The sequence below is a fragment of the Cimex lectularius genome, unplaced genomic scaffold (assembly GCF_000648675.2).
Source record: "Cimex lectularius strain Harlan isolate CLEC.00 unplaced genomic scaffold, Clec_2.1 scaffold45, whole genome shotgun sequence".
Lineage (NCBI taxonomy): Eukaryota > Metazoa > Arthropoda > Insecta > Hemiptera > Cimicidae > Cimex > Cimex lectularius.
In genome coordinates, this window is record NW_019392634.1 from 1,494,377 (window position 1) to 1,517,980 (window position 23,604).

Genomic DNA, 23,604 nt, shown 5'->3' on the forward strand with positions numbered 1-23,604 from the left:
TTTATCGTATATATGTAGCTAGAAGGAAGGGTAGAATTAGGCCTAGGGGTAACGGTGGGAATCGAACCCTGGACCGCCGTGTTTACGAAGCGAGAGTCCGTATTTAATAATTAGTAAATTGAAAGGGTACCCGGATTTAAGGGATCCTCTTGAAATTTATTTCCTGTGTAACTGTATTTATGCTGAACGATAAAACAAATCCATAGACAGTTGGTAATGTTCTTCTCTTTGAGAGGTGAGTTTTAACGTGAAGTTAGCCTTTTCTTTAAACGCGCCTTGGGATATTGTTTCTTACCTGGTGTTATCTCGTTATACGGAGAGCATAAATATCAAAGGAGCCACGTCGGCAAATGGACAAACAGCGTTACGCAAACGTTTAAGGTCAGATAAACCATTTGGTTCAATATCCTTGCTTTCGTTTTTTTCCCTTTTTTATCTCCAATTTAACTAATTTGCGAATTGGCGTAAAACGCAAAAATAACCCGATCCCTCGGCCCAAAGGGATTCGCTTAGTATTCACACCTCTCCTATCAAAATGAACTTTATCTCTTTCATAAATAATTCTCTTTTTTAACAAATCAATCGATGGAATTTAAATTCCACTTTGATACATTTCTATTGAGACGAATCAATTGCCTTTTCTCTCCCCCCCCCAATGAAAAAGATCAGAAATTTCAATTCTTAGAACCCAGATCTCATATTTGTGAGAGTGAGAAAGAATTTTTAGGAAATTTAGAGGGAATTCTATAATGAGCTAAATATTGCATCAAAACGCCCAGTTTCCTAATTAATTTCGAATTTATAAGTAATTATTTTATTACTCAAATCCCATTACAGAATTAATATATTTGTCTTTAAAAAAGTTTATTGCTTTTAAAAGGCGTACTAAATGCCTCATTGTCCGGTTCTATAAATCGAAGATAATGGCTTGAAGAGTGGCGGATTAGGATTAGCCCGTGAATACAAATACGTCGGGGGCTCTCGCTCTTCGCCTTTCTCCGCCCTCGTATTTAAATCAAAAGACCTCACCGGTTAAGCTGGATTTGAGTGAAACACATCTTATTCCTCGTTTAGGCTGGAATTTATATCTGTCAAGGTTGTTTCAATACGTTTAATCCTGCCTGTCCGTACATCTTGCGGTAAGCTTGCATTGCATAAAACTTCAATTTTCACTATCATAATTCATCCCCACGACTGTTCATATTAAAGCATTGAATGTTATATTAATGAGCGTCTTACCAATTGTCTACTGGTAACAACATTGAAGTTCTAAATTGAAATAGCTTCTATTTGATTTTCTAGAAACCCTATATAAAACATAACCAATGTTCTCGACCATGATAGTGGCTTGTTATTATAAAAATTAAAATTAATTAATCTTTATGTAAGGTATTGGTTGAAATAAAAAAGCCAGTCTCACGAGCGGGATTCGAACCCACGACTTTGGACTAAATACGCCGCTGCTCTTGCATCCACTCCGTGGCCATTTCACTCGTCGCCGAGAATCGAATAGATTTCACGACACTTGAAAAATGGCAAAAGGGAGGGAAAATTCGAAAACTGGGTTGAGATGGGAAGTTGATGTCCGACTGGATTGAAGTCACGATAGCTCGAGTGGTACAGCAGCGGCGTAATTAGCGGAAGGTCGTGGGTTCGAATCCCACTCGTAATATTGGCTTTTTTATTTCAACCAATACCTTACATAAAGATTAATTAATGCCAATCGGACCACGAAATCTAATGGATATAATAAAAATTTAATCTGTAATTTGATCGTTACTAATTATCATGACCTGACTATCCTCGCTGAGTTAGTCTGTCAGACCCGTTTCCCCATCTCGCCATCTTCCGTGCGTCTATTCGGCGAGGATCCATCACCCAACAGAACACAATAGTAAATAAGTTGGCTTAAAGATTTGTTCCATTTCCTCACATTATCCGCTCATTTTATGCATTTTTTTTTTCAAAGGTGAAATTTTTACATTTACCTTTCACATTTTAACAAACATACATGAACATATTGATATTACTTAATTTACTGTAATAAACAATCTTTATAATTGTAATTGACTCTTTTTGGATTGAGAGGGTTCCAAAAAAAGGGGACCAAATTTATCTGGTTTCTATTGACTGATCATTATTTAAGTTCAATTCTGCACATTTTATCGGTTTTCTAGTTATAATTTTTAATTGTTTCTGACAATTAATTAAGGCTTTTAGTTGAGATAAAAAAGTCAGTGACACGAGCGGGATGACAAAAAGGAGGGAAACTTCGAAAGTTGGGTTGAGATGGGAAGTTGGTGCCCGACTGAATTGATGTCACGACAGCTCGAGTGGTAGAGCAGCGGCGTATTTAGCCGAAGGTCGTGGGTTCGAATCCCACTCGTGACACTGGCTTTTTTTATTTCAACCAATATCTTACATAAAGATTAATTAACTGAATAAAGTTATTTGTCCATCGGACCACGAAATCTAATGGATATAATAAAAATTTAATCTGTAATTTGATCTTTACTGATTATCATGGCCTGTCTATCCTCGCTGAGTTGGTCTGTTAGTCGCGTTTCGGCATTATGCCATCTTCAGTGCGTCTATCTCGTTGAGGATCTATCTCCCAACAGAACACAGTAGTAAATATCACGATAAAGAAATTGATATTGTCTTAATTTTTTAAAAGTTTGCTTAAAGATTTGTTCCATTTTCTAACATTGTCCACACTCTTTAGGCAATTTTTAACTCAAAGGTGGAATTTTTACATTTGCCATTCACATTGTAACGGATTTACATGAACATATTGATATTAATTAATTTACTGTAGGAAACAATCTTTATATTTCTAATTGACCCTTTTTGGCTTGAGGATTATTCCAAATTGATCTAGTATCATCTATTGACTAATCATTATTTAAGTTGAATTTTGCACATTTTATTATAATTATAATTTTTAATTGTTTCTGACATTGGCATGAAAATTGAAGATAAATGTGTAGCTGTAGTGACTGTACTGTATAGTATAACCGAGTGTGGTTATTTTCAAATTGAATGGGCTAGAGTTTGATCTCGCTCACTCTCAATTCAATTAGTAATTTTATTTCAATTAATTTACTATAGTAAACAAACTTTAATATTTTAATCAACACACTCTGGCTTGAAAGGATCTGATGTCATCATTCCAAATTGTCCATTTGGTTAGTTATTCATTATTTTAGTTAAATTTTTGTAGCTCTTAATGGTTTTGTACTCACACTTTTTATAGAATAATATTTAATTGTCAACAATTGTGGTGCATTTTAATTTATGCATATTATTCCTGACTTTATTACGGAAAATTTAGGCTAAAGGTGTAACTGTTGTGGCAGTACTTTATAAGATAACCAATATATAACGGACTGGTGTTTGATCTCGTTCATTTTCTATGTATATTATTTTTCTTACCTATAATAAATTCACTGAGAGATTTCTTTGACCTGCTTATAGATTCCAGTTCCAGTTTTGTTCTTTTACTGGCTTGAATTTTAAGGCGTTTTTCGGCTTTTCGTCACCTTCATACGTAGGATGGTATTAATTTGTATAAACTAGGAAAATTTACAAATCATCTCATTATCAAATTTCTTTTTTTAACGAGTATATGTTTATCAGCTTTTTAATTTTATTATCTCAAAGTAAAAATGATTACTTAAGTTGGGTGTAAAATTAACATTTCATTGATCATTTTGTTTTATGAAGGGTTATGATCTTATGACTTGATAAGACCAATGTTGAAATATGGATCGGTGATGTGGTGTACCTAAATTTGTATGCTAATCAGCCTACTATGTGGCACTTAAAACCTTGCCTCAGTGTCGCTGGAGCCAACTAGCCTTTTGAGGTGTCACAAAACCTTCCAGAGCACCATATCTAAGGAGAAGCCCGAGCAGCGGCAAGTGGGTTCATAAATGTACAACAATCTGCATGGATAGACCATGTCAATAAACAAAGGGTATTGGGAGAAGTGACACAGGCAGATGCCATATTAGGTATGCCAATCAATGCCACTACTCCGAAATACTCCAACTTCACCACCAAGTACAAGGTTCTCATTTCAGAAAGGGAAATCGGTACATACATCCGAAAATCGAGTCCAAAACCTGGTAGAATAATACCCAGGCATGAGTCACGCGAATACATTCATGGGGGGGGGGGCATCCGAAGACTTACTGGATGGTAACCGCAACATAATCAGGATTCTGGTTAGACTCCTAACAGAGTATTGCCGCCTAAGAAAGCACATGTACCGTCTATAGACAGAAGAAACACTATGCATATACTACCAGGAAGAGGAGAAGACGGTTTTACATTTTCGCACGGGTCTGTGTAAGTGGAGGTTCTTGCAAATTGAAGAGGAAAAGCCCCAAGCTAGATCCTACAAGGCTATGAAGGTAGATTAACAACCTGAAGCTAGCCAGTTAGCGATAAAATTATAGGAGCACAGCCAGGTCGAGATGCAGAAGTCATTTTGGTCACCCCTTTATCGCTAACCTTATCCCTATGGGTTATGTTAATTAGAAAAAGTCCTAGCCATGTTAAATTGAAATATTAAATATTTATTCAAACTTTTAATTTATTCCATCATATTATGTATCACATAATCTATTTTCTCATAAAACATATCCACCAGAAATTACTCATGATTGTGCATATATTTAAAAAAAAATATATTTTACTCTTTAGGTTGTTTGAACCGGCAAAATATAACGTTGTGTTTTTATAAGTTTAATAGATAACATAAGGCAGCATCAAGTTAGAGTTTGTACGGGTCCGCCTAGTGTCGCTTGTTTGTGGCAGAAACGTTCAGCAGTTAGTATTTTTTATAACCGTGCTTCTTAAGCGTTCACGCATATTAAAAATTGAAAATTGAAATCATATACGATCATATCAAACAGACCAATACCAAATTGTAACATGTCGGAACCGAAATAATTTTTTTATGATTTTGAATTGTGACCATTAATCATAGTATTATAATCTGCTTTTTTTAGGGTTTCGTAAGATGTAATAACGTTTCACTGGTATGGTAGTAATTTTTAATCATTTGCTAATGATGGCAGTTAAACAAAAGCTAATTTGTTGTAGCAATTGAGCATAAATAGAAAAAACAGAAAACATTTTAAGATTTGTGAATTAATACTAATGGCCATTTCCTCAGATGGCCTATCAGTGTAACTTAGCGGCATAAGTCGAGAATCCTGGGCAATTTCCTAAGTTAATCCCGGAACGATCCGGTAAGTGACCGGCTGAAGGGCATTATTAGCATAAGGCACCTGCTAAGGCCGGCCACTAAAATTAGAATCTTTGCATTGCTAATGCCCGAGACAGAACATCTCAAGCGGACAATTTCTACGAGATTGAAGACCAGTGGGCCAAATCTCAGCGCGTTTGGCGCCTTTTTTTCAAATTATAATTATTTACACATGCAACTTTAATAATCAGTAAATTTATTAATTCATAGTAGAACATGATAATTAAACATGATGGGAGATGTTCACCACATCACAATGCACCTGAAATAATTTTTTTAGCCATTGACTCTTCAGCCGACATGGAGGATTTCCAGGCAGGGTTAGTGATTAGAGATGGTTAGGGGGTTTAGGTCTGAAATGTTATGGAATTTCTGTGTTGTTACAAGGTCGTGAACGAATGGAATAACGAGCTCAGTGCGAATATTTGATTAAGCATCAAACTTCCACTCCTTAGGTCCTTATCTGACAAATGAAAGTTTTATTAAAGACAATTTTCTTGTTAAAGTTTAAGTGAGTTTGTTATCGAGAATTCACAGCAAGAGTTTGTAAGGGCGGTCTGGTGGTTTTAGCCGAGTGTTTGGATTATATTATGTGTGTATATCGTAAAGAAGATCGGACCACGAATACTTCCTTGGGGGGAATCCGAATTTCACGGGAATATAAGATAAAATGATGGTTCCTGATAAGGACAGCAATACCGGTCATTCAATTAGTTTCGGAGAATAAGGTGAAAAGCACGGAGAAAAATCTTGAGTTTCCACAGTAAGCCCTTGTGTCCTACCCAGCCTGGGATAAGTCTAAGAACTCTCTTTGCATTGCGAAACCTACCATTTGGACAATTTCTACGATATTGAAGATCAATGGGCAAAATTTAGCGCGCATTTGCTAAACAACTTTGTGGGCTTTCGATTGGTTACAAATCTAATAGATTTCATTGAAGGCAGATGAAAATTTTTATATAACTTACTCTTTTTCATTTTGAGACATTTCTGTTTTGTCTTTTAGAAAAAAAAATTCACTACCATGTCTTAATCTTAGGGTTAGGATGGGGGAAATAATTAATTAAGGACGGGGTTCTCCGGTATTTCACAGGAAAGCGATTAATTATTCAAAAATTTCCCAGGGTGAGAGTGTAATACCTAACCATCATAAATAATTGTAAACGTGGGTGGAAGGCAAAATCTTGATTTATACTTACTTCGAATAAGTCGTTTTGTAAATAAGTTTAAAAAGTTCACATTTACAAATTTGAAATTCATCGTTCGAGGTACGCCGTAAAACTTCATGAAACATGCATTTATTTCTTATTTATTTGCTTTTGCTTATTTACCATGGTGTAAAAAAATTATGAAAAAATTAATCAATCTTAATTTAATTTTGTATCAACATTCACGAATTAACGCTGTTATTGTAAACGCGTTCAGTAGAAAATTATCACTTGTAACTGCTTGGTTCCTTGTTGAACTAATTGTCATCACATTGCATTTTAAACTGTGTAAATGGCCTAAATGGCAGAGGTAGACGAAACGCCAAAGAGCAAAATGTAATCATTTTAACGATCCTTATCAATCCGACTCATTTAATAATCCTGATTTTTGCTTAAAAAATATCAAGTGTTACGTAATATTTAATCTCTTGATAACGTCTTTTATTAAGAATTCCTCTCATAAACCTTTATATCGAAACCTTGGAATTTAGATTTCTTTTCAAATGGAAATATATTAATTTGTAATTTATTATCGCATTTTTGATAATAGTTTTTCGACAATAGAAGGAGTGAAACTTTTTCCAAACAATTTCAAGCCTGTTTCCACTTGTTTGTAAATAAAATATATATTAATAAAAATTAATGCAAATATAGAAATAAATTATAGACTTAGAATAAACCGTGATGTAATCTTAGTGCGGTATCAAGCAATATTTGTAACCATAATCATCGGATAATAAATCAAATAAATGAGAACGCTGTCTTATATATTTCTTTCTTAGTTGTAACATGTTAGGGTGGGTTGGAGATATTCGAAAGCCGATGTAATAATTTATTTGCGATTTTAACAGAAGGGTCCCGAGGAATATAAAGTTCTCTGGGGTGTGGGACGTCTGGAGAGTAAAACTAACTTATTAGCGAGAATGGAGTTGGTCCCCGAATACTCTGGGGGAGTGAATTTGTCCAGACGTCCATATTTTTTTATATCTATTCTGTTGGTGACAACCTGAGGCAAAAATGAGAGGCATTATAGCATATCGACATAGTTTTCATATAAAAGTGAAGGGTTAGTAACAGATCGCGAAATGCCGGGGATGATCTCAGGTGTTTTGTGGCCCATAAACTTCTCACGTTATTATTATTTAATTTTTATGTAAGGGATTGGTTGAAAGGAAAAAGTCAGTGTCACGAGCGGGATTCGAACCCACGATCTTCGGCTAGATACGCCGCTGCTCTACCTCTTGAGCTATCGCGACTTCGATCCACTCGGACACCAACGTCCCATCTCAACCTTCCTTTCGAATTTTCCCTCCTTCAAAAATCATTTCAACAATGTTGAAAAATGGCAAAAATGAGGGAAAATTCGAAAGGTTAAGATGGAAGGTTAGTACATAAAGATTAATTAATTGATAGAAGTTATTTGGTCAATCGGGCCATGAAATATAATGGAGTTATTATTATTAATATAAGGCAAAATTGTTCAAAAGGAAATGCTTTCTTTCATATTTCAAGCCATTCAGTCTCAATTTCCTGAAGAAAATATAAAATAAATGTGAAATATAAACTTTTTTTGCTATAATTTTAATAAATCGTGATGTGTGGTGATTAGTAACCGTTAATCGATAATTATTCAGAAATCGTGAGATGCGGTCTGGTGTTATGTAGGTTTCAGAAAAACATTTTCTTTATCGTGCCACGTTTCGATCTTTATTAAGATCGTCTTCAGGGCTCAAAGTGTTTGTCTTCTATGTAATTGTGCCATTCTTGCGTGTCGTGTTGAGAATGCCCTCTTGACTCAAACACTTTGAACCCTGAAGATGATCTCAATAAAGATCGAAACGTTGGCACGATAAAGAAAATGTTTTTCTTAAACCTACATCACACCAGACTGCATTTATTGATTTCTGAATAATAAATCGTGATGTTATTTAGTGTTTTGCGTGTAAGCATTTTCAACGAAACTGTCAGTATAATAAATAAAATAATAAGTATGATTAGTATTTCTTAAAAGCCCAGCAATATTTTATTGAGATTTTACAGACAAATCCTCTTTATTCTTGCTAATTAGACCAAATAAAGCAGTGGTAACATCAAACATCAAACGTAAAACGTACTAAGTATTCACACATGTTCCCTTTGTAAAAAAATAGTTAAGCTTTAACGGTGGGCCTTTTAATCTTTGTCTTTACCTTTCCAACAATTAGAGAAGAGTCCCAGGCCCAAATGTGTAATTAATTGCGCTTTTTTTGTCTACAGACCTTATTTTCATTCGTGTATATTTTTGGAAACGTAACGATCGTAAAAAACTCATTCGTACATATAATTTTCTAGTCATTTGGCTTCTTTACAGCATTTCTTTTGACTGCCTGCAACACGTGATACACGCTGAGCCCTAACGCCAATCTAAATCTTGTCATTTTCCGAACCGAGAATTATGGGCGAAGGTTTGATCTGCCGAATTTTGTCTTTTTTCGGTTTTCACGGAAATACGCCAAACATTTATGGTTTAATCGATCGCTTTATTGTCAAACGACGGTGGCCTCAACGGTTTAGGTGTTGAAACGGCGATCATTACTGTAAGGTAAAGGTCCCGGGTTCGAATTCAGCAGCCCTGAATTTAAACCGGCTTAATTACAAAAGAACGTATTTCAAATCACCCCGAGCGTTCATATAACCTCGTAGTTGAAATAACCTCGGAAAATAAATCCCTAAGTCTCAGTGCACTAAACAAATTTTTAAATACATTCAAGAAAGCCAGACAATGTTGTTGTAAAACGTGTAGAAGACAAGAACGTACGTACATGATGATGCATACGAACCACCCACACAGGCCGTACTTTCGTCACGTATCTCCTTTCAGAAATTAGGTCAAAGACCTGTTTGAAACAGCCAAATTCAATTATTTAATTGACTTATTCAAATGCCTGAGAACGAATTAGATTATTTTATTAGTTTAGACGATGTTACATTGTCCCAATAATTAAACGTTTTCACAAATCTGCTAATTTGAAGAGAATGTAAATGACGTTTATGAAACTAGAAGAAATAATGCCGATACGGTTTATAATCTGCATAGAACAGAAGTACAGAAAACTTGTTAGATTTCTCCTTGTGGCTAACGGGGTAACGGGAGAGATTTGGTATAGCCATACGACACTGGTCTGCATAGTCTCGCGGGATTTGACATTCATACCCCCATCTGAAGTTGGCCAAGTGCCTAAGTAGGTCTGATAGACTAAAAAATGATCGGTAACAACCAAATTAACAATTGTTTTATTTAGTCGTTTCCGACCATCCTAGTCGTCTTTGTCTCGCTGGATTTGACATTCATACCCACCTCTGAAGTTGGCCAAATGCTTAAATGGGTCTGATAGACTTAAAAAAATGATCGGTAACAACCAAATTAACAATTGTTTTGTTTGGCCGTTTCCGATCCTCCTTGTCTGGCTTTGTCTCGCTGGTTTTTGTCATTATGATCTACCACTGAATATGGCAAAATGCCGAAACTAAACTAACCAGACGTATATTTCAAGGATAGTTGTAAAAAGTTATAATTATGCTGTAATTTTTCTTTCCAAGACCAAGTTGATGAAATTATTTGTTCTCGTTTTAAAATTTACTTATGTGTGGTAAAATTGTTAAAAAGTCCTTTCTCGATAAAACACTGCGTCCGAAAAATAACATTCTTTTTTCGAAAAGGATAGGGCACACTACAATGAAGTGAAACGTGCCTTCTGTAGCTTTCTGATTGCAAAGAGAAGAACCTTCTCTGCCTGATACTAGGGCTGAGAATTCAGGATTGGTAGCTTTCCCTTATCTTTACTATCCATATTTTTACCTACTAACCTTACACTGATTACACATTTTTGTACTGAGCAATGAAGGGAGTCCGACAACAAGTCATTTCTTAGCGAATCCTTTCAAGCTGTTATTAAGGAATCAAAAATGTACCTTTCTGGAGACTAAAATCGATTGTAGCGTTTTCTCCATAATGTGTAGGAGTTTTCACGTTAAAGCCCAAAATAATTCTTTCTTCTTTCTTCTTCTTCCTCGTGCACAATGATCTTGGGTGAATTGTAGGATGGTAAGCCTATCCAAAGATCGGATCCATCTCTTAATATTTTCTAAAAAAATAATATAGGCTGGAGAGGAAAAAAAATTCCAACAAAAACCGTTGAACCGGTTCTTTTTAGGGGCTCAGGGGGTTGCAAAGGTTTAGGCGTTGACGCGGCACTCATCAGTAAGTAAGGAAAGGTCCGAGGTTCGAATCCTGCGACCCTTTATTTGAATCGGACATACAAATGGATTTTCCTCAAAAACATAAATCTATCCACATCCAGCAAATAGGTCCCCAAACTTGTGAAACTAAGATGTTCTCGGAAAATTGAGACAAATCTCTGGCACTTGAACATTTAAGGGTGTGTATAAAAAATAAATAAATAAGTAATATCTTTGATATTTTTAACAACTAATTAACCGTCATTAGTTGTGAAGAAAAATCAAGAAAACATTCCAAACTATGAATAACCTTCCAGAGCATGTTAGCACATTTAGCATATGAAAGTCTAAACGGTCCTTTGTTCATATTCGTACTTAATAGCTCAATAAATGGGGGCGTCGGTGGCCGGAATGGTTAAGGCGTTGACACGGCGTTCATCACTGTAAGGTGAAGGTCCCGGGTTCGAATCCAGCGGCCCTGCATTCGAACCCGACTTACTTACAAATGGGCTTTTTTTTAATGAGGGTTTATATGATAGCTGCTGTTGCGAACCCTGGTAAAAATAAAGAAATAAGTAAAATATAAAGAAATAACTTATGGAACTACTTAAGAGGGTGTGGTGAGTAATAAATTTGTTATCCTCTCTTTTAGAGGTAGTGCAACAAATGTTATTGTCAAGCACTTTAAAGAGTCCATATATGTTCTGGAATTCAAGTCGGTATAACAAACCAAACAATTGAACTACTCAGCTTTTCGCCCAGTTCTTCTGACTGTTGTTTAAAATTTGTTGATGTAAAAAGAGATATATCGTTGAGAAAAAAGTACTAAGCAGTTTATTTATTGGTAGCTGATTAAAATTTTGGGAGATGAGAAAAATATAATACCACTGGGTGGTTGGATAAGAGCGTGAGTGATGTTCATCTGCTTCAACAACTGCGCAGAACGGATGCCCCAGGTTTCAATAATTGTTGAGAAAGTGTTCTTTCTGGAAGCGAACTTCGCGACATTTTGCATTCGACTGACAGGACTGAACAAGTACCTGAACTTGAGGACCGGAGTCAAAGTTGACAGTACAACAGTTGGCAGGATAAAAATTAGTTTGATCAATTAGTTTATGCCTGGCCCGCCTGTCCTCGCTTTTCTTAACGCTTAACATGTAACAATTCGACGAAAATTGATCCGATTTAAATATTGAATCGGCTCATCCAAGGCGAGAAAATCCGGACATCGCGAGCATAGTGAAATCTTTAATTAAAAGTCGTCGAGAAATCCAGTCGAGGCAAACGACCGATGACTATTCAAAAGGAATAACCTGATTATCCGTCTTAATAATTAATTTATCGGGGATAAACGTATTCCACGGTATTTTCCAGGGCGACGATCGACTCACAGCGGGCCGGCGGAACGGAATAAAAATAAAATATTCCTTATACACTTTCCTTTAACCCCGTTGGAATTGTGAAATTGATATTATAATTGAATGTGTTCCCATTCCGGATTTGGTTTATTTTCATACCAGGAGGGCCGTTTCGCCCTGGAAGGAATCCGGGGCTCGTCGGCCGGCAATAAAGATTCGGCCCCAATCTGACGACCGGCTGCGGTTAGTCGGGAAAAGGGAAGCCGGAAAAGCGGCGGTTTGAATTTTTTATCGGGATCTTTGAAAGTGCGTGGGTGGAGATGAGAGTCGTTCCGGGGAAGAAGGCACAGCCTACGTCGTGACACATGGCCCGGCGGGTTGGAATCATTTGTTGCAGCGACCTACGCCACATTTCTCAAAGGTGAAGTTACTTCGACCGACCTTCCGGTTGGTGAATTACTTCCAATCCCTTATCCTACCAATCCATTATTAAATAATTAATTAAAAATAAATAATAAAAGTGTTATTTTTTCCTCTTGGAATAATAATTTGAGTTCAAATTGACGCAAAAACAGGGCAGCGCTTATTCATCAACAGGGGTCGATGAACATTTCAGCCTAATTGTTTGTTTTAAAATGAAAATTTAATTAAAGCTCTATAAAGTAAAAAAAAATTAAAAATCTAACAGTGGTTTAATTTTCACTCTTGAAAATACTTTGCCATTTATATTTTATAAATTGCTACAGTGTGCCTTTTCAGATGGCCATTAAAAATAACTTTTTGATATTTTTAGTCTAGATTTAAATTCACTAGTTTTAGTGATCCGCTTGACCAATTAATATATTTCAATTAATGAAGGTTTTTAGTTGAGATAAAAAAGTCAGTGTCACGAGCGGGATGAAGTAAGTGTACCTTCACGAAAGCTCTCCGTGCCCATTTCATTTGTCGCCGAGAATCAAATAGATTATACGACATTTGAAAAAAGGAAAAAAGGAGAGAAAATTCAAAAGGTGGGGTTGAGATGGGAAGTTAGTATTCGAATGGATCGAGGTCTCGGTAACTCAAGTGGTAGAGCAGCGGCGTATTTAGCCGAAGACCGTGGGTTCGAATCCCGCTCGTCACCCTGACTTTTTTATCTCAACTAAAAACCTTAATCTTATGATTCTTCCTTCTTGAAGGTGGGATAATAGGTCATCTCAAAAAAACCACAACCAGTTTTTATCCACAACGTTTCGGATTTATTTGAATCCTTCCTCAGGTGAGTTAACGCAATGGTTAAAAAAAAACTAGTCAGGTTCAAAATATTAAAACGTTTGTTTCTAGTCTGAATAAGTACCACACTGGCTCATTTTTTAAAATAAATTGTTATAAAATATTAATGACTGACGACCACTTTTTTAACCATTGCATTAACTCAGCTGAGGAAGGATTCAAATAAATCCGAAACGTTGTGGATAAAAACTGGTTGTGGTTTTTTGAGATGACCTATTATCCCACGTTCAAGAAGGAAGAATCATAAGATTAACTGTTGAGGTCAAAATATAAGAAAACATCGTTACTAAAAACCTTAATTAATTGAGATCTAGATTTAAATTTGAACCGCCTTTTAAAAATATGTGTTGTCCGGATACTTTAGAGCCAGTACAATTTTGAAATTTTAAATTGTTTTTTAGCAACTGCTTAAAAATGATTTTTGACATTGAAAACAATGGCGCAATTAGACGTTAAAGTGGCCAAAGAATAACAAAGTTATGGCACAGAATATGGACAACTTTGTGATGACATTGTTATTGAATTCCGAGTTTTTTTTTGTGCCCATGTTCGAAAGCGCGAAAAAAGTGTCCGGAAGCCCCTGGACAAGATGAGTGCAATATGGTTATTAAGTGTATGAACATTTTTTAGAACTTTTTAAACACTGTTTTAAAGGATTTTTGACACTGAAAACCATGGCGCAAGTAGATTTTAAATTGGCCAAAAAATAACAAAGTTATGGCACAGATATGGACTACTTGGTGATGACATGAGAGCAATATGGTTATTAAGCGTACGTGATACAACACTTAACAGTATTTTTTGTTAATTTGATTAATTCAAACCGACACATCTTTTTTTGCGAAAGGAAAATCTCACATTGACAGATATGAATACTATATTTAGGTATGTAGGCAGCAGGTGTCAACTGGGCCTGATGTCCCATCCCATTTTTAAATTTCAAATTTAAAAGCGTCTTTTAGAGCGACTTCATTATAAAACTGTCCTACGGCACCTGGGTGCTTGTTTATAACAAAGTTAGCAAACACTTTCCCTTCGGCTCTTTGGATATTTTATTATGAAACTGTCTCAAACATGGCTAATGACTCTTGGGGGCCCTGGCGTGAAAAGGGAATTCATATGAATAATTATAACTTGCCATTTCCCCCTCGCTAGAAATAGCTCAAACGGATTGACGTCTATTTTTAGGTTATAAAGGCTTCCGAAATTTTATGTTTTTATACCTGTATTTATATTTAAATCTTGCAAGGAATTTTCAACCGTATAACCAAAGAATTCACTGGTGTGCAATAGGCGTAAATCGACTGACACTATTAACGGGACGTTCATTTCTTGTCAAACAAACGGTAATGGTCAATTATTGACCTATTTGCCAAATGTGAATTGAACGTTTGCAAACATTCCGCTCACTCCTGCCCGATGATGAACATTCCACAAACAAATTCTGACTTGTCTGACAAATAGAACAAAATTTGCAAATTTCGTTCTTTTTGTCAAGAGTGGTAAAAGAATATTAAATTTTTTTTTATACATTTCATTTATTAAAATGGTCAAATGAGACTATATTTTAATTTCACAACGGTTAATCGAATACTAAGTACAGTTTAGTTCACTCATTAAAGTCTCAGTTGATCAAGTTGAGTTCTTCTCGTATGTATTATAAAACTAACTCCAAATGCTTTGTCCTGTCAACCGTCTTACGATATGCTGACCATGTGGCAGGCCTTGATGTTCGAGGTAGCTTTGTAGTCTAGGTAGTGCTTATAAGCATACCACGGATCTCATGTCGAATAGCGGGATGTTCAGATCACTGTGTATGTCAGTACATACCAAGGAGTATTTAGCATATCTCGTAGAACCGTTGTACAATATGTTTAGATTTAATCATACCTTTTTTTAGCCGAAGGTCGTGGGTTCGATACCGCTCATGAAACTAAGCTTTTCATCACAACCAAGACCTTAGATAAAAAGAATAATAAATTGAAGTTATGATTAAATTTGATGATGGATTTTGGACTGCAAGTCGGTGAACTCATGTTGAACCGGCACAAGGTCACTTACATTATCTGTCTCCACTCGCGTATTTTTTTCCACCATAGCGCCATTTTCAGGAACTTCCTTACTGAAGATGGCGCAATGCCGAAACGCGTTTGATTAACTAAAAAAAAACCAAAAAAAACCGGGAGTGGAGACGGACCCAGTAAGTGACCCTGTGCCGGTTCAACATGGAATTTATGATTGTATTGCTTCTTTTTTGGAACACGCATAAAGTTGTATACGATATATCCATATAGATTTATTATTTTATGAGAAATCAGTGTTTTATTTTGTACTGATAGACGAGTTATGCCTTCCCAGCAACCAATAAAGTTTTCGGCATTTGAATAAAATTCTGTACTTTTACTTTTGTTACGTGCTTTCGAATTTTATCTTTGATCTATTTTTGTTCCTAAATATGTAGCTGTGTTATGGGATGGAACTACTTTACCATTGAATAAGATTGATTTTCTACTAATTTGCTATTTGTGAAATTCACATGGACGTGGTCGTTTATTTTGAACTTCCATGTCGTCATGGATGCTGTTGATTGCCATTTGCAGTCGGTTCGTAAATGCAAGGATACATTTTTTCGTCCAAGAGGGCAACTGTGTCATGGCAAATGTTGCGACTGATATGTTTTCCGACAGATGTAGGTCCCTTGTGAACAGCAAGTCCAGCACGGGGCGTAGGATGCTACCAAGTGGTACGCCAAACTTTATTTCAAACATATCAGGGCATTTGTCTAGTTTAACTTGGAACAGTCTTTCTGAAAGTAGAAGGTCAACTCTGTCAACATATTCCTTTCGGAATATATTTTTTTTGCCAAACTTGTAAAACGCAGTACGTCTAGGAATAAAGCTGAACCTATATTTTACTCTGCTTATTCAGTATAATATAAATACACTATGTATCTGATCTAGGGTTCAGTAAAGTAATACCATACATAGCTGCTACTGAATCTGGTACTGAATCCTTTCTGGTGGCTTGATATTCGCTTTTCAATGAAGAATTTCTGTCTTTTGAGGAAAATCTTTTTTGAAATAACTGAAGCAGTAAGGTGGGGCGGTTACTTCGTGTGGTGGTACACCTGGTTTTACATCATGGTGATCTCAGCAACATTCCGGACATTATGGACATACAGAAACCCCAAATACATTCGTTCATTTTAAAATTCCTTTTTTGTAAGTTTTTCAAAATTTCTCTTGTTATCAGGTCGAATCCTGGAGCATTCCGACAATTTTGATTGTTTTTGATTTATTTGGCTATTTTATACGAGTTAAATGTTTAGCATATATTGAATACAATTATTTACCGTTTATCAATATACATACGATGCATATTTTTTGCAACTTGTATTTCCGCTTATTGGTCAATCAAAACTTAAATAGTTCAACACGAACTCATTTAATTTTAATCCATGATTTTTCTTGGTCCGATTGACCAAATAACTTCTTTCAATTAATTACTCGTTATGTAACGTATTGGTTGAAATGAAAAAGTTAGTGTCACAAGCGGGATTCGAACCCACCAGCCGAAGGTCGTGGGTTCGAATCTCGCTTGTGACATTAACTTTTTCATTTCAACCAATACCTTAAACAACGAGTATTTAATTTTAGTGTTTCCACATCTAATAAACGTGGAAGTCGTAAAGAAACTATTAAATTCAAAGCAATCCCTAAAAGAAAATTTAATAAACCGTAGCGGTTGAATTTAGTCCGGCAAAGACCGCAGTTATGTAATATGTGGAGGACACATTCTCTCCGAATAGGGATGGAAATACCGGGGCTAACCACCTTATGTTCGGGCTCAGTAATTAAAGCAGGAGGGTACGTGCTTTAAGGATAAAGGAAGGAAGATGGTCGCCCTTTCCACTACGCACGACGAGTTTACCATTATTTCTTTGTTCACCTATTAAACATTACTATGGGGTTTTGTATGCCATTACTACTCCCGGCTAACCTAATTAAATTGTTATTAAATACATCCCGTTTCAAATTTTAAACAATGCCCTTTGATGACATATTTGACAATTTGCCGACTCTAATGGGAAACCGTTTAATCCTTGTAAAGCTGATGATTCTGCATCTTTCGCAATTGTTTTACTCGTAATATCTTTAGGGTCTTACTATCAAAAATTAGAATAATATTGTCTAATTTAAAAAAAAATCTGTTAAAAATGTAACTGTCAACAACTTTCTGCTAGTTCCACTTCCCGCAATTTAGTAAACATATTTTCATGTGCTTCAAATGCCATTCAGCACGTCTTCATTCAGATTGATAGCCTTTTATATTCAAGTAAGCACGTAGGTTCCCGTTATACAAGAATAAAAGAACGATCGAGCACCTTTTCTATCGTAGACGGCTTGTCATATATAGGCAATATTTTCGTAAATCCCCAGACCTGTGCTTCTTGGTCCTGAGGCACTGCAGCGGGAACAGATCGCTGTTCGAGCACCTGAGGGGTGTAGGGATTTTTAAATGTTGAATGTTGAAAAATGTTGAATGTTATTTATTAGCGAAAATGGAGTGGGTTTAACCCCTCCTCGAGGAATATCTTTTTTTTTCCTACTGCTAGGGTCATTGCTGGTACCTCACGTATATAAGCTTCTCGCATTTATCTTTGTTTCATTTCAACTTTATCTCTATCTCATTCATTATATCTCTTCTTTTAATTTTGTTTCCTACCGACCAAACAGAGGAGTGTCTTGTTGCTAGTTCCTACCATCCCACACATGGTTTGTTAAAAATACTTCAATATTTACAGACTCACTAACAATACCCACTCACGCTAAGAAAATGATTACCTAATCTACAGTTGACAGGGCGCAGAGTACAGGTGCACGTCTGAGGTCCTGCCCCTACAACTAAATAAAAAGTCGGTAGGATAATAATAACCCTACAGACTTACTTCCATTCATACAGTATGTACAGAATTTCATTAATCCATTAGACTAATTTCCTTTTCACGGGCTTGTGGATTACTCGATATTCCTCAACATCCACGTCCATTCATACAGTATGTACAGAATTTCATTTTTTTTTTTTTTTACGAGGGTTCGCAACAGCACAGGTCATATAAACCCTCAGGGTGCCGGTGTTTTTGAAAAAAAGCCCATTTGTAAGTATGTCAGGTTCGAATGCAGGGCCGCTGGATTCGAACCCGGGACCTTTACCTTACGCGGGATGAGCGCCGTGTCAAAGACTAAACCTTGCGGCCACCGACGTCCCCAGAATTTCATTAATCCATTAGACTAATTTCCTTTTGACGGGCTTGTGGATTACTCGATATTCCTCGACATCCACGTCCATTTACACAAAACATTCACGCTAATAAATACTTTCATATTGGAGAGGTCGCAGCATCTTGTAGTATTACTACAACCTTCATAACGGTGACCTGTCCCTCACATCACACAACAAATATATATACCTAAACTAATTTGGCGGGCCGTGAGCTACTCGATATTCAGTCACGGCCACACCCAGACATACCTGATCACCCACGCTAATAAATACATTCACACTGCAAAATGGAGATATACCACGTGTGGTTGGTTATATGTATCCATACGCATTTATCAATTTTAAGTACCTGATAAGATTATCTTTGAAGTCACTGTGATGCTTAAGAACTATTTCCAGATTAGATGGTAGGTCACACCGTTCTCTTAACTTATTACATTCCTCTAATAGGTGTCTCACCGTTACCTGGTTTCCACAGAGTGGGCAGCGTTTTTGACTTCTACCCAATACGAGGTGACCGTGCGTGAGACGGGTGTGACCTATTCGCAACCTTGTTAATATTATTTTGTTACGTTTTCCCAAAGTCTCCACGGGTGAAAATTAGTTATTAGCGCAAATGCAGTGGGTCAACCAGTCCCGAGGAATATCGAGTACTATTAGGGAGTGAATGAGACCAAAATTCTATGTTTGTAACGGATGGTAATATATATTTTTGAGTTTTGTGTGTTTTTGAATATGAGCTAGCTTTTTCGGTTATCGACTAGGGTACATAGGGTAACCAGAGCGAGACGCTCAAATGGCCTTACTTTTGAACAAAATACGCGTGAAAGACCAGAAAAAATTAAACAAAATATCGATTTGTGCTTTTGATGAAAGTCTTTTACTCTCTAAATACTTCAATTGAATTAAAAATCATTGGATAAATGTTCAAGGATCTCAAGCCGCTACCGTTGTATTGCTACCTATGGATTCAAACTCGTAAATTATTCCCTCCATATTCACAAGACTAAATAAATATGCAAAATTGAAAATTGCTAGTTTTCTTTCCGTCTCAGTTTTGCTTATTTTCCGACCGAAACCACACTATCTGGCCCTTTCTTCTTCGAGAAATGTCAGCCGTTTGTCATTATACGAATTCAATGGGTTTTTTCATAACTGATAATGATGTTAGGGTGGTGGTGATGGTTGCGAACAGCGGGGGGGTGCCCCTAGCCCCCAAACCGCCAGGCCGCCCTGTACAAACATGTGACCTACCACCCCTGCACAACGACAAGGAGGCAAGTACAATTGTTTATTTACTTTTATTACTGCAACATTTTCAGCTAGTCTCAGAGTAAAGTCTTATGCTTTAGCTCTATTTCGGGATAATATTAATAAGAAAAAACATTTTTGCTTTGCTCTTTATTTTTGACAAGGTATCGCAACTTATGTTGAGAAATAAGAGATAATAAGGTTCAAAAGGTGAAAGAAAAGTGTGTAATGAAGAGGAGGCATGTTGTGAGAAAGAAAGAGAAAATCGAAATAAAAGAGAGAAGCGAGAGCGCGAGTAAATACAGTAAGAATGATGCAAAGCATAATAAATAAAAGAGGTGTAGAAAGAGGTTAAAGATCAAAAACGAGAGGGAGAGAGTGAGAGAGAGCGAACAGAAAGACAAACAGACGGAAAGAAATGGGTTGTCTGAGAGTAAAGTGAGAGCTAAAGTGCTAACGTAAGATAAAGTAGTTTTGAATTTGAACGTTAATGCTTTTTTTCCTTTAGCTTAAAATACAATTCTCTTACAATGAACGGAAATAATCTTTTCGGCGGATTTTGTAAACGAAGAATATCGGGGAAGATAGAAAGAGATAATTTTCTTTAAAAAAATAGGCCGACAAATTGAGCTGTGTTAGAGTTTTTATTTTGTCTATTTGGAAATACCGTGTGGGAACACTTTTGTGAATAATCAGCATGTGTCAGAGTAATAACAGATGACAAAGCACGTCAAAGGATAATGAAAGTCCGTTCGTTCACCTCGGAGTTTCTGCATTTTGAGTCTACATATCCAGACTAAGGAGAAATTGCGATTGTCAACATGTCCCATTTCCTGTAAGTTGTAATTAGTTTTTTGGTTAAATATTGTTGATGAGTAATTCATTCGATGTAATTATGATATTTGTTGACGTTTGCGTGATGGTACACCGACCTTCCCGGTCCGGCTAGTATTGCTGTTTTGTCCTGTCTGACGCCCCACATAAAGACATGTTACTATGTGGACTGCTGGTATTGCTTTCAAATTTTTTTTTCCTGTTCAAAAGTTTTAAAAATCAGTCGACTACTTAAAGAGCAATATTGACAAATCGGTATACCATCATTGGATCCTCATGTCGAAAAATGCTAAAACGGATCTACAAATCAAAACAGATAAAATGATTACAAACGACCAAATTACAAATTTATATATTCTCAAACATTGTATCAAAATTTTGTCATTTTAACTGAAATCGTGTTCTTTTCATACGGTAAAAAAATTGAACAGTAAACAGCGAAAATAAACGGAAGAGCAAAGTGATCATGAGTAAAACAAGCTTGATAACTAAATCGAAGAGCTTAGCAAGTTGGTTGTTTGAAAACAGTCAATTTATCCCATCTGTAAGATGCTGAGCTTTTAAATAAGTCTTTAACAGTGCTTATAATAAGTTCAAATTTAGATTCGATACTTCTTTGAAAACTTTTCGACCTTCAGATAACGAGATTGAAGATCTGTTTCATTGAATAAAACCTCTCCGAGTGAACAAGTTTCTCCTTTCGGAATTGGGCGCGTTGTGTAAGCGTTTATAAATGTTAAAAACAATTTTATAAATGAGGTGAGCGGCTCGTTTACCTTGAAAATTCGTTTCACCCTTTAACGACCTCAAGGGAGTTACGAGGGTTACAGGAATGAATGAAACCCCTTTTTGAATACTCCGGAACAATGAAGTTAAACTTGGGAAATTTAATAGGAAGTGAGTACGTTATCTTTGCTCCTCCATTGTTTCACAAAAATTATTATTCACGGTGAAAGAGGCTTGGAGAGTTGTACACATTAAAATACAATCCTGAAACAATATTGTTCTTCACCTGGACTAAAGGAAAACGGCTCGATTCATCATTTACTCGGTAAGCATAAATATTTAAAACTGTTTGTTGATGCTGAGTCGGGAGATAAAAATGCCGGAGATCCTGCCGAGCTTAGTCTGATATTAACGAGTCTGCACGAACTGTTGGAAGAGGTCCTTTATTTCCGCTGACAAACGTTTCCCTGTTTCCCTTGTTTAACCCCCTGGGTGCCGGACAAAAGGGATATTAATGCCAGTGCGAAAGGAATTAAAAGGGTGGACAACCCCCTCGGCCCGCCGGTTGAAATATCATTGCCGGATTCACCGAGGAAGTGTGCAATACCTTAAAAAAGGTTTTTTTTCTTCTTTACAAACTACCCGTCCGTTCCGAAAATCGATATTAAGCCGTTACAGGATTAAAACTAAATCAAAAGATTCGCCTAATGATTTAATAATTACACGGAAGTTTAAGCTACACGACTTTCCACTCCTTTACTTCATGAGTAATTCCAGTAGAAGTTCATCCTAAATTCCTCTTATCTATCTTTTTAATAGCTCCTGTCGGCTGCCTATGCGCCAAAATAGGACTGTTTGACAATCAAAAAAATCGATAATGTAACATCAGTGTTACATAGAAACGCATTTACGTTCCCTTTAGTTACAAATGTATTATTGTGAAACAACAATAGAACAATAATTATAGAACAATACGCAAAATTGTAATCCCCTGAGTTGATCCATTCTTAATGTAGTATTAATTAGATATGTTCCGTGGAGTTATTTTATATGTACAACATCTAAATTAATTGTAAACATTGCTCCTATCCAGGACAATTTTATTTGATATCTTTCGATTAATTAAGGTTTTTTATTGAGATAAAAAAGTCAGTGTCATGAGCGAGATTCGAACCCACGATCTTCGGCTAAATACGCCGCTGCTCTACAACTTGAGCAACAGTGACCTCGATCCACTCGGACACTAACTTCCTATCTCACCCCACCTTTCGAATATTTCCTCCTTTTTGCCATTTTTCAAATGTCGTGTAATCAGGATTCGATTTTCACCGACAAATGAAATGGCCACGGAGAGCTTTAGTGAAGGTGTACTTCATTTTTACTTATGAAATTCACTAGTTTTCGTGGTCCGATTGACCATTTCATTTGTTGCCGAGAATCAAATAGATTACACGACATTTGAAAAATGGCAAAAAAGGAGGGAAAATTAAAAGGTGGGGTTGAGATGGGAAGTTCGAATGGATCGATCGAGGTCACGGTAGCTCAAATGGTAGAGCAGCGGCGTATTTAGCCGAAGATCGTGGGTTCGAATCCTGCTCGTGACGCTGACTTTTTTATCTCAACTAAAAACCTTAATTAATTGAAAGATATTAATTGGCCAAGCGGGCCACGAAAACTAGTGAAATAATTTTATATGTTTTCTATATACTTGTCTTGTTGGATTATTTACAAAAATCATTTAGCTACCGGATATACAAAGAAAGAGGAATTTATTGAGACAAACTTGCCAAAACTGAGACATAAAGCAGACCAGAATGTAATGAACTAAGAACGAAACCAGACGCTTATTATTCTAAAATCAAACCAAAACAAAAGAGTGCGTGAGTCAGTGAGAAAGAGAGAGAGAGAGAGAGAGAGAGAGAGAGAGAGAGAGAGAGAGAGAGAGNAAGAAAAAAAAAAAAAAAAATGAGAAAAAGAACCTGCACAAATTTTTGTAAGACGCAATCTGTATGACTAGAAGTTGCACCAATAAATGAAAAAAAAAGGTAGAGATGGGGAAGGAGAGAGAGAGAGAGAGAGAGAGAGAGAGAGAGAGAGAGAGAGAGAGAGAGAGAGAGAGAGAGAGAGGAGAGATCGTAAAAAAGAAGCTATGAGTGAGTGAAGAGATAGTGAAAAA

The 23,604-nt window shown here is 36.3% G+C and overlaps 1 protein-coding gene across 6 annotated transcripts in view; it reads left to right on the forward strand.

Moving 5' to 3' along the window:
* Nucleotides 1-23,604, forward strand: part of LOC106662758 (apoptosis-stimulating of p53 protein 1) — a 478,897-nt gene that overhangs the window by 326,347 nt on the left and 128,946 nt on the right. The window contains exon 2 of one of the 6 annotated variants that reach the window (XM_024225253.1): nt 19,789-19,894. The exons of the other annotated variants lie outside the window; for them this stretch is intronic. Coding sequence (XP_024081021.1) covers nt 19,799-19,894 — 96 coding nt within the window. The 5' untranslated portion in view covers nt 19,789-19,798. The remainder of the gene's footprint in view (nt 1-19,788; nt 19,895-23,604) is intronic. 6 annotated transcript variants of the gene reach the window in all.